The 12,283-nt window shown below is 35.2% G+C and overlaps 1 protein-coding gene across 1 annotated transcript in view; it reads right to left on the minus strand.

Moving 5' to 3' along the window:
- The window catches only part of LOC128741651 (histone acetyltransferase KAT7), a 175,461-nt gene that overhangs the window by 22,166 nt on the left and 141,012 nt on the right, over positions 1 to 12,283 (minus strand). Inside the window, exon 8 of the mRNA XM_053837606.1 lies at positions 10,803 to 10,898. Coding sequence (XP_053693581.1) covers positions 10,803 to 10,898 — 96 coding nt within the window. The remainder of the gene's footprint in view (positions 1 to 10,802; positions 10,899 to 12,283) is intronic.

The following is a 12,283-nucleotide window of genomic DNA, read 5'->3' on the forward strand; positions in this document are numbered from 1 at the left end:
TTTCAATATTAGATTCAAATGCGGATAGTCTTCAATATTCAAAGCATTGTTCAACAATGTATAAAACGGATTAAGTCGAGGTCATTTCCAATAAATGCTTTAATGAAGTTTGCTTGAAATCATTCAAATACAACGTTTCCAACGTTTATAATCATTCAGTTTACAACGAGAATTTTGTTTTTTTTTTTTGTATTTTAAGACTGAAATTTCTCAGCAAAATGAAAGATTCAACTTTCTACTCTTTAAGAAAATAAAAGAACAAAGAAGTAAATGAATTTTTTTCTAAAAATGTAAATATTCCAAGTAAAAAGCAGTACAAAGGACGTACTGAGCATTCCAATTATCAAAAAATAAACTTCCAGATAGTGATCTCATCTCAAATTCGGTTATGCTGCTGCTGTTGCTGCTACCGGATAATTGAGATGCGTTAGAAATTTGAAGGGGCGACACGCACCTGCTGTCTATTTTGACAGCACTGGCTGGGCACGGTTGCCTATCCGTTGCAAAGCATTTCCTCCTCCTGAGCAGAAGCAGAAGTTGACGTGATAATTTAGCAATTGGCCAGCTTGGCATTTTGACAGTTTGATAACTGCTTTCAACGCTGGGTAAGCGTTATTTTTTCTGCAATTTGCAGAAAGCGAAAATGCTACTGGGTTTGAAAACCGTTTGGTAGTTTGACAAATTGCTTAACGGTCACGTAGTTAACGGACAAGTAAATTTTAAGTACCTAGCTATTTGCAACCCAGAATTTGACGATGATCCGAAATTAACCCAATCGAATATTATCAGCTTGCTACCGAATAAATGCAGCTTCAGGTTGCGTTTCAGAAAAATTAAAACTAATGTTGGTAGAGGTTTTTCCACTGGCAGCGCTTTTTACGTTCATACATCAGGTATAAATGGTCCGACAGTTCCGACCGACAAACAACACGTGATGATAAATATTTATAGGTTATCGGACAGCATCACTTTCGCCTGTGCTTTTCAAAAACATGAACTATCTTGTCGTTCGTCGCCAATCGTCGATAGCAGTAGAGAAGCAGCGCGCCACGGAACACGTGAACAAGAAATCGATCGGTAAAAGTCGAGGAAATTCGTTCCGGTAAAATTGTAAGCCATGTGCCGACGTCTTTATAGGCTTACACTTTTGCGGTCACGCGTTAGTGATAGCTTTTAACACATTTTTTGGAGCTACACAGGCTCGAAAGACATGTGGTAAAAGTGGCACTCTATAATAAACAAAACATAACAATATCAATAACACACCGACATCTGCTGTTGGATCTTGGAAGAGACTGTACTTAAAATACTAAAGCAAGAAGACAAAAATGTTCTATTCTTACTGTTCTTTACTTTTCGGAAAAACTCATTCGGTAAATGATGATATGTTTTTATCGAGAATAACTGAATCGATTTGCATACTATTAGCCTCATTTGGGAAATATCGGAAGTCAGTTTTTTGCGCGAGGGATACGTTCCGCGTGAACATAACCGCGCAAATTTATTTACCAAAATTAGCATTATTAAAAATTGCTCTTTTAGAATTCGCATTCAAACTGACTGTTATTTATAAGGTAAATAGTTTTAAGGTATTTGGATCAAAGATTTAACACCAAAAAATCCAGACAAACGATAAATGCCGCCATAAATTTATTTTACAAAATTAAATTTTATCAAAATTTCACTGAATGACGTTAAAAGTATATACAGGGGTTAGACAAAATGATCAGGACAGGCAAAATTTCGACAAAATTCAAACGGCTATAACTTTTCAAAATAAGACATTTGACACATTCCAGCGTTACGGGACACAATTAGCACCCATTATTACGATGTGAATCGTCTCCTGTTAACCAATTTTTTGGCAAATGCCTTGTAAAATAGTTGTTTAAAGAGTACTTTATTCTCCACTAGAATTCCACGGATTTGATGAATCAGAAACCGATCTGCATAGTAGGGATAGTGCTACCCGCATAAATGAAAACAATTGTGAAAATGGTCGTAACCATATCGCTATTAGGGTTTATTTCTAATTCCCGTCGTAGTAAGGAAAGCCACTCTAATTTTCATCATTTCTTAGGTGGATTTAATGCATACTCCAAAAGATCTGCTTCTGATTTGACTCAAACACACAACACACTTACCTACCGATCCCTGCCATTTGAACTCACTAAAAAGCGATTAGTAAAGCATTTTATTGAAATTACGCAACTGACTTTATTTCTTAAATTCGTCGTACCGTTTTAAAATCCGTCCATCAAAGGGTCTAGCCGGATTTCCATACAAAAAATGCCCTTGAACCTAATTAAATTATGCAATGATTCAAACAAAGTACTTGACCTGAGGAGCATTTTGGCAAATTTTCAGATCGTTAGACGCCATCTTGAATTAGTAATGGCGGCTAGAGAGAATTTCATTTTTCGCAGTTTACTCCGAAACCAATTATCATAAAAATTTGAAAAAAATCGCAGATGTTATACTCACTGCAGGACACATTTCCATTGTTTTTTGGAAATTTTCCTTGCGAATATCACAGTAAAAAAATCGAAAAAGTTTTCAAGAGCATTTTTTTCAGTGTTCCAAAGATGGTGCCGCTTATTTTTTCTATCAAATATTGTTCAATCAAATGTATACGTAATAGGTTTTTTTTAGATTTTTAGAAAATGTGGATGGCGGTCAAATTTTCTTTTGAAAAGTTCAATATTAAAATTGCTCTTATATGTAGTTGAGGAATACGTCAATAGGTTACTAAACCAACACACTGCTTACACTATTGGTAATTTATGATGGCTGGCAGTGCCTTTGAAATAAAAATTGTGTTTGTATTTGAAATTTTATGTAATTTTTATAATTTCACAGTAAAAAAATTGAAAAAATTACAAAAATATTAATGAACATTTCTTTCAGTGTTTCAGACATGGCGCCGCAGATTTTTTCATCAATAGATTACGAAATCGATTGTGAGAATTATATATTTTTCGATTTTTATTGTAAAACAAATAATAACTTGAAAGATTATATATTCTAAACTAATAGCGATCATGCGAGTGCTGTAGCATATCAGGGTCCATTTGCAAATTCGCAATGTTTCTTAATGTTCGAATCTCGGCTGGACGGTGCTGCTAGAGTCAGTGGGATCGTTGTACTAGCCCCGTAATAGTCTAATTTTTTTGTAATTTTTTCAAGTTTTTTTACTGTTAAATTGTAAAAATTACATAAAATTTCAAATACAAACACAATTCTTATTTCAAAAGCAATGCCAGCCATCATAAACTACCAGTAGTGTAAGCAGTGTGTTGGTTTAGTAACCTATTGAAGTATTCCTGAACTACATATAGCAGCAATTTTAATATTGAACTTTTCGAAACAAAAATTTGACCGCCATCCACATTTTCTAAAAATCTAAAAAAAACATATTATTTATACATTTTGATTGAACAATTTTTTGATAGAAAAAAATAAGCGGTGCCATCTGTGGAACACGGTTCGGGGGCATTTTTTGTATGGAAAACCGGCTAGACCCTTTTTCATCGTCCGCATTAAAACTAATAATAATGTTTACGAAGCTGGCGTGCATGTATTTGTGTAGGATGGCATGACAAATGTCATTCTGAAAAATTTCTGCTGGTCATGCAAGTTTTCCTGGCTGCAAAATAACGACAATACGTTGCGTGAGCTATTTTCATTTTATGAATGACGGAAATTGAAACGATTAGTCGACATTTTCTTCTTCGTCGCACGAAAAAACGTAGGAAATTTGGCTGCTAAGAATTCTTTAATGAAAAAAGGCATTTAAATAGATCTCACCTCACTTTGATTGACCGCATATGATAGTTAACAAACTAAAATATTAGAGAATAACTAATTTTGCATTATGTGTCATAATAAACGCTGATATATTTAAAAATTTGTGTTGGATAGGACGGGAATAGGCAATTACGACGATGCAGCAACATACCCTAATATAAGCAATCACAATAAATTTGTTGGTGTGTTTGTAGCTAATTTTTGATTTGTATCTACTTGAGAGTGCGCAATACCATTATAAAAGCATAAGTATAATTAATATCGCAATAAAACCTTATAAAATTCAAATAAAACCAAGCGTCTAAAAAAAATAGCATTCGGTTGGTGTCAAGCGCTGGGCTGCCGACAGGTAGTTTATCTAACCAGAACCTGCAGTAGTTAAAAAAAATAAAACTTAAGTCGCTTTTTACGCGAAGGAAACGTTCCGCGTAAATCCTGAAATTCGTGTGGAGCTCTGCAATTTCCAAGTACAGCTTCATCGGAAACTATCTATTAACTCCATACTCTAATGGATGGAAACTCAATCCCAAGAAGGTCATTGGTTTTATTAGCCATGTAGTACCTAATTGAACAACAGTCTTACTACAACCTAGCTCAACTCGTTCAATGAGCAATTCGTAAACTATGATACAGCAATCGTAGCCTGATACAACCCGAGCAGCAGCGAAGAGCAAAATAATATCAAAATGTGTTAAAGAAATCGAATAACTCATATCAAAATTTGGTCTTGTTTTGGCTGACATAGTTGGTAAAATAACAAAAAACAATGTTAAAATTTTGCTCCTTTAAGGCCAAAAGAATAACTACTTGTATTATTTGAATAACAAAGCAATAACATGATCGTTTAGAGTTCAGAGTTTAGAATAACATATTTTAGTATTATTAAGGTATTGAATAACAAATGTAGTAGCATATGAGATATTAAAAAATCATTTTATAAAATATTTATAATTCAAAAATTTCTTTAATCATTGAAAAAAATTTATGAAATATTTCGAATGTCATTAAGGTCGAAATAAGATATGATAACAAAATCAGTTATTAAACTCATCTTACACCCACTGTTTTAAATATCTACTAACTTACAAAATGTGTTATCAATGTATCTCCATATCTATTCAATAACAAAATATAGCATTATAACACAGTTTGATATTGTTTTTATATTATTTTGCTCTTCGCTCCTGCTCGGGAAAAGACAATCTCGAAATAGTTGTTCTGTTTTTGCACTTACGAGATCTTGATAATAAATAAATTTTATCGAGGTTATTGCCGATATCTCAGCTGTTTTGATCCAATTTGTTTTGCCGTACCCGCTGATAAAATCAAAGGTTGTAGCTGATCGTAAAAGTGATTCGAAAGAAAATTAAGCGGTTTTGTAGTTGAAGTGATGGCATAGGTCTCTCAACCTGTATCTCTAGTTTTTTACAATCGACGGAGAAGACGGTAGAATAAAATAATGAAACAAATGTGTCGATAGTATCCAAACAGAACGGGACAATGCGTGAAGGGGAAAGAGCGAAAAATTAGGCAAGGAAGGGTCATTGAAGCAACGCTTGTTAAGTTCGTATAACGTTCTTTACCTCTTTTCTCTTTTCTTTACCTTTCTTCGAAACGAACTATAATGTGAGCCAATTGTAACCTGATTCCCAACTCCTTCCCCCAAGCCCTGTGGAACGCAGATATTGGTTAACCTTTGATCCAAAGCGGACCAGATTTCAAAGCGGCACACTATGGGGCAGAACCCGAAAAAGCTCGGACAAAACCTCAAAATTTTTATTTGAGATATTCTATCAAACTTAATATTCTACGTATAGTAGACACATAATCTATAAGAAATATACATAAATTGTTTTAATAAGTAGTTTTTCAATAGGCATTAAAGATGGTGAAACACAGTGTAAAAAAATTTTGGAAAATGAAAAAATAAATATCATTTAATCTTTTAGTATCTGGCTACCATGCTGCTTAAAATTCTATACTTTTAAAGGACAATTTACATTAAAGGGATTATAAACTAATAGTTTAGGTGATATTAAGACAGATTTTTTACTAGTAGGCTTTGTTCTGACGAAGTGTTTTGGAACAAAATATTTGTTATTTTTGTCAATTTTCAACAGTGTGTAGAAAAAGATTTCCACAGATTTCCGCTCTGACACTACCATAAAATCACCATTCAGGGTGTTAACTAGTAATAAGCAAAAAATTAGCTGCTACTAGTTGCGATGTTCGGAGATATTCAAGTTTTCCGAATGCATGTTTTCCGACATTTTAGGCTACAAATTAGTAAATGCGCGCACCAGTACGAAGTTCATTCCTACTGTACGTTAAATAGTCATGCTTGTTTATGTAAGACACAGCATTTATTATCGTTATGAGATACATCAGAGTCGATAAGGGGAATTCAGCACATTGTAAAGGCGACCACTTAACAGCTTTTTCCCAATTAGATCTGTTTCAAGTCAAATTGGCAGTGTAATATATTCGGTTGGACTTTCAGCTCGATTGAACTAGCCTCCATTTTGTTTATTTAGAGTCGAGCATATTGATATGTGTTGGCAGGATAAACAGATTGCTATACTCTGTCAGTTACTCGTTATTTTTTGTGCCTTCTGCCAGGATTTGGCTGAGGCCGATGACAGCCTATCTCGCCACTCATATCCTTTTGCTGCGTATGGCCAAACTAATGAATTAAAAAAATTGCAGCTTATACTTCTTATTGCTGAGGATATATAACATGAAACAGAACGCACTAAACAAACACATTTGAGTTAATAAAATTTTAGCTACATTTCATTATTAATGCTTTAAAATTGACGTTTTCAACAAGTGGGTCCATTATATACAATGCAAAAAATGTTGCCATTACCGGACTCTCTCCATGCAAAATACACTAAAATTCCTATAATGGACCCGATCGTTATTCTATTGTAAACCACAAGGGTCCATAAAAGGAAAATGGACATTCCAATCTGTTTTAAAAAATCTGTAAAATATAGAGATTTGCAGCAGAAATTGATATATTTAGGCTTATTCGAAAGTTACTAATATTGTAAGTGCCATTGGTTGGGTGTTTAGCGTAACGAGTTCAAAATAATGTATAGAAAGGTCCACAAATGGTTGATTTACCCTATACCAGAATAATAATACTAAATTACTCTTGATATACAGATTGTGATAACTTGTATAGGAGGTCGTCAGACTACCAATTTCGACTACATACTTAAAAAAAATGTGTTTGAGTATTTAAAATATTTATAACTTGATTCCCGTAAGTCCTACAATTTTGGAATGTTCAGTAACTTTACGTAACTTTACAGGATAAACAACTTTTCTGAAGACACAATATTTCTAAAGTCATTATTTAAAAAGTTAGATCTCAACGCCCTCTATAGGAATAAAAATACAACTACTTAAAATTTACAGAAAGATGCGAAATTTGATAACAAACAATGATGCTGAAGACAATAAAGCTCTACGAAGCATATGAAAGAAGTTATGAGGTTTTATGCGAGCGCCGGGTCAATCTGCCCCACTGTGCGGCAGTGATCCAAAGGTTCACCAATAGCTGCGATCCACAGGACCTGGGAGAGAAGTTGGGTTCGAAACCGGTTATAATTGGCTTTCATTATAGCTTGATTCGACCCGCGAATGCTTCAGCTTGGGTAAAAAGGAACGTTATAAAGCTTAATAAGCGTTGGTTCAATGATCCTGCTTTATCTAATTTTCCATTCCTTCCCTATTTTACCTTGCCTCCCCTGAGATATTATGGAAACCTTTATTTCATTACTTTTTTCTATCGTTCCTCCTATCGATTATGAAAAAAATACCGTTATTTTAAATGCCCAACCTCATCACAATACATAAACACGAGGTTGGTTAAAACTTAGTGTCTCTTTTCAAACGAAACCCGAAGTTATCATCGAGAGATGCAGTGAAACCAACATAAGTGCACCCAAATCGTTTACGAAACGGTTGAAGAGCAATGGTCCGAGTACGCTGCCTTGGGGTACGCCGAAAGGTATAAGAAACGTTCGAGAGTGAGCGGAGTTCACTACATGAATACCGTGCGGTCCGTCAGATATGAACAGAGCCCTTCAGTAATTCAATCCGGAAGGCCTGTTTGCTTCAACTTGTCGAGAACCAGAATGTGTGGTACAGTGTCGAAAGCTTTTGTAAAATCGACGTACACTAAGTCCACTTGTCGTTTTGCTTCGATTTATCTTGATAAAGTAGAGATGTAGCACATCAGATTAGTAGAGTAAGGAGGGGTAAAAGTGCGATTCAATTATTTATCGGTGCAGATTCCGAGTATTTTCTACATTGGCATGGATGGGTGACTACTTTGACAGCTTAAATCTAACGTAGACTTTGGTTGCTTACGAAGCATAGTTACAGAGTTATGTGCAATTGTTATTTTAGGGCGGTTTTGATGTAATTTTTCGTTATACGGCAAATACGATATCAACAGGAGGATATTACTTGTTGAAAATTTGCAGCAGCGTTTTACATCACTCACATATTTGTTTTGAAAATACGGCGAAAATAATTTACAAAATATATTTCGCTTTTCCGTAATGTAATCTAACTGCGTCAAGCGCCTAGCGGGGTAAAAGTTCGATTCACGATCGGGGCAAAAATGCGATTCATGTACGAGGCAAAAATGTATAGCTAATTATATACAGTTTTAGGCACTATATTACAGATACTAGAAATGAAAGATCTGCAGAAAACTGTGTGCTCTACAGATGTTGGCCGAAGAAAAACAATGTGTTTCCGCTGATGAAACAAAAAACAAACGTTTGGAAAAGATTCGATCCAACGGAGGCTGCAATACACCAGCGCCAAATAGAAAAGGTGAAAATTGAGAATATTCCTTACCGAAACATAACGCAGATTGAAGATAATATGGTTTTGTTAGCTACTGCTAGGCTAATTTCATGGATTCTAGCTTCGAACTTTTGCCCCGCTACTGGAGTAAAAGTGCGAATTTGCACTTGATCATAAGAAAGAAGAATTTATGTTGCAAAACTATTACCGCAGATGATTTATAGTTGAATGTGAAGACATTGAGTTACTGCATCACTATAAAATATATTATGTTGTTGTCCTTCTTTATATCTCATGAAAATTGATGACAACTTCAAACATCGCACTTATGCCCCGCCCTACTCTATAGGTAGTTGTTTCTCATATAGTTTCTGGTTTCTCATGAAGCCGGGCTGAGTCTGAAAGATGACAACAACTACATTGTATAGCGCGCTGTGGACTAATTTTTCTAGTACTTTACTAAGGCAACAAAGTAGCGAAGCACCACGGTAATAATAGCCCCAAAAACGTGCAGGGTGAGTTTCACGCTAGACTGGCATAAAAGTGGCATAAAACTAATTTCTCTTAGAATCAGATCATACACAAGCGTAGGTATCCCAGAACATCACAACGATTGTCATTAAAATAAGTCAAAGTTGACATAAAAAATACTCACTGCTATACGTCCTCATTACTAATACGATTTATATTATCACGGCGACCTATTTAAAAAATTGTCTTTAATTGCCAAGAGAGCAGCCTATGAAAATGAAACAAATCATAACCGTTAGCTTTTTACGTTTCTGCAGCATAAATGACCATCGATTGCCGCGGGAAGATAACAGGTTGCATAGGAATGCCACAACATAAATAATACAGTCTGAATGAAATCACGGGGAATGTTGATGATGACTAACTGATACACTTCTCTAGTCATGCAGTCAAGAAATCCCGGTAATCAACTGAAAACACACGCAAACCATGTAGGCCGATGATAAGATAGTCTATCGACAGCATTGAGATGGTGCTGCACGAGTGGTGAGCCGTCTATAAAGAAAATAGTAACAATTTGTCCAACACTTTCGAAAACGTGCGAACAAGTACGCTAACAATTGAAATTGTAGGTTGAAATTAGTAGGTGTAACCATTTGTAATAATTATCTTCGCATCAATTTGACCATTATTCTGTTAATTTTACACAGAAGGCAAGCGAAAATGGTTATGCTTTCTGTAGAAATGAGAATTGGCGAAAGAAGCAATCACACACCTTGCCGAGACTGATTGCAGGTTAACGGCTTCTTTTTTCAGTTGAACCAAGTGGGTTCGGACTATGTTGCACTTGCGCGCCTGGCCGCTTCGTTCGGTCATTCTGTTTTCTTTTAGAAATTGAACCACATTGCTCATTAATCCACTTTTATGATACGTTGTCAGTCCCTCTAATAAAGGTTGCTATAGCGTTTGACGTAAATTATGTGCTTAGCGGGAATTTAACTCATTGATCGCACTTAAAGCTTACTTATGGATATTAGTTCGCAATAAAAAAAATAAAATTCATTGTGAGGACCATCCACCCAAAAGGTGTTTAGTTCAGATGATATTAACTGTTAATGAGGAAAATAAATGTTGTAAATCATGCACCGGTAGGCTGAAGGCAATGCATGACAGGAGCAACTCATTTATGGCAGTTAAGAGCTGTAAAATGTTATTGTGTTCGTGTGCTACAGCAGTTCTGGAAAAAGTGTTTTCGTTTTCGAAAATTGAAATTGTTATGAAAATACCTAGCTTAAAATGCTGTTCTTTTGCTTTTTTTTGAAATAATAAGCTTATCTAGTCTACCATTAATATCAATACCTAATTTTAAATGTTCGAAACTTCAAACAATCAAATTAAAAAAAATTAAGCATTAAGGATTGCAACCACCAGGAGAAGCGCTAAGTGATTCGAATCGAAACGGTTCCACATGTTACTGATGATACACGCCCGGTCGATGACGGTTACGATTAGGAGCTCGCGCAATATCGAGTGAAATTGATACTTGGCGCTGCTGGACACGCGCATATAAAAAGAGACTCGAGCTGGAACGAAGCGAAGGACCATACCATACCATACAGGAGTACGACCGCGGTTACCTACCTACAGGAATCGAAATGGAATAACGCAAAACGAAAACGGCCAAAATCGCTCACCTGCTTTTTCAGTATTATATGTTTACCCTTCCAGTACTTCATCATACCAAGAGCCTGGAGTGTGCTGACGATATCGTACGAATTGATAGCCATTTCCTGAAATCATAAAAGTTTTTGGTGAGGTTAGCGAATGTAGGTAGGTAGGTATATAATATTTAATCAAGATAGCGCAGGGTAAGGGATTCTGAATCCCCCGAATAAAAGAAAGATCAACCGAAAGAAGTAACCCCGGTACCCGAGGTGAATGTTATTATTTAATGCACAAGTGCCGGCTGGATATTGAGTGGTGTCTGCCTCCTGGAAGCTTCTGTCCTGCAAAGTTCAAATTTATCCGCCGAAGCCGATATTAACCGAAAATGTAATAGGATATAATGAACAATTATGTTTGCACTTGGATCCGCTTTTGGTTGGGAAGCATTCGGCAGCCCACCGCAGCAGCGGTCGGTAGTTGTGGGGTTTGAGCCGGCTGCGGGATGCATATTTTCAGTAACGAAATTTATAATCGATAACCTGGAGTAGTGAATAGACGTGACTACTTTAGTTTAAAAAAAGTCAATGCCATTTTGGTAGAATGTAAATTCAATTTTGTTTAGATTTAGTTTTTTCCCGTGCTCACATCATTGTAGCAGCACTCTGGATCCATTTCATTTCAATGTTTTGTTAATTTTGAATCAAATTGTTTGATATAAACAATTGTTTGAATATTTTATATATTTTTATCACGGGAGATTGGTCTGGGGGTACAAAATAGAATATGTTGTGAATTTTCCTTGAACCAATTCATAAAATTCATATACATATTTAATTCGTCTGCAAACTGATGAAAGAATTCCGTCATTTTGTGAATGTATCTCAAGAAAATGAAGGGAAAAAAGAAAAGAAAAACTTAGGAGTCTAATATATTATATACAAGTCTACCAAATCTTGAAAGGTGCAATCGTCGTACTTTAAAAGACGATGATCACCGAATTTGAGAAAGATGGTTTAGTGAAAAAACTAGTGCCTATTATACTCCGCTGAGAGCGCAGGGATTTAAAACTCCATTACTATGGGAATTTGAATTGGTGTTTTAAAATTTGCTGAAATATTTTTGTGAAATGTTGTAAAGAAAAGAAAAAAAATCGATGTTTTAAAAATCATCTGACGGTTACCGATTCCAAAGTTCTTAAAAAGCTAGATAAGGTTGACAGAAATAAGTCAAATTTTACAAAAATGCAGAAAAGTAACAAAAACCCGAATTAATTCACCTAGCGGTGTGACCTAACTTTTCTACTGCAACAATAATTTAATTTCTTAGTAACTTCTATAATTAAGTTGACTATTAAGTTGACTTATTTTTTATTTTATTCAGGCTATCGCAAATTATTTTTAAAGTTTTTAATTGTTTCTCATTTTTCTTGAATTTCAATACAAATTGGACACACATACATAGACATATGCACACATACATACATACACACATACAAATATACACGCATACA

The sequence above is a fragment of the Sabethes cyaneus genome, chromosome 3 (genome assembly GCF_943734655.1).
Source record: "Sabethes cyaneus chromosome 3, idSabCyanKW18_F2, whole genome shotgun sequence".
Lineage (NCBI taxonomy): Eukaryota > Metazoa > Arthropoda > Insecta > Diptera > Culicidae > Sabethes > Sabethes cyaneus.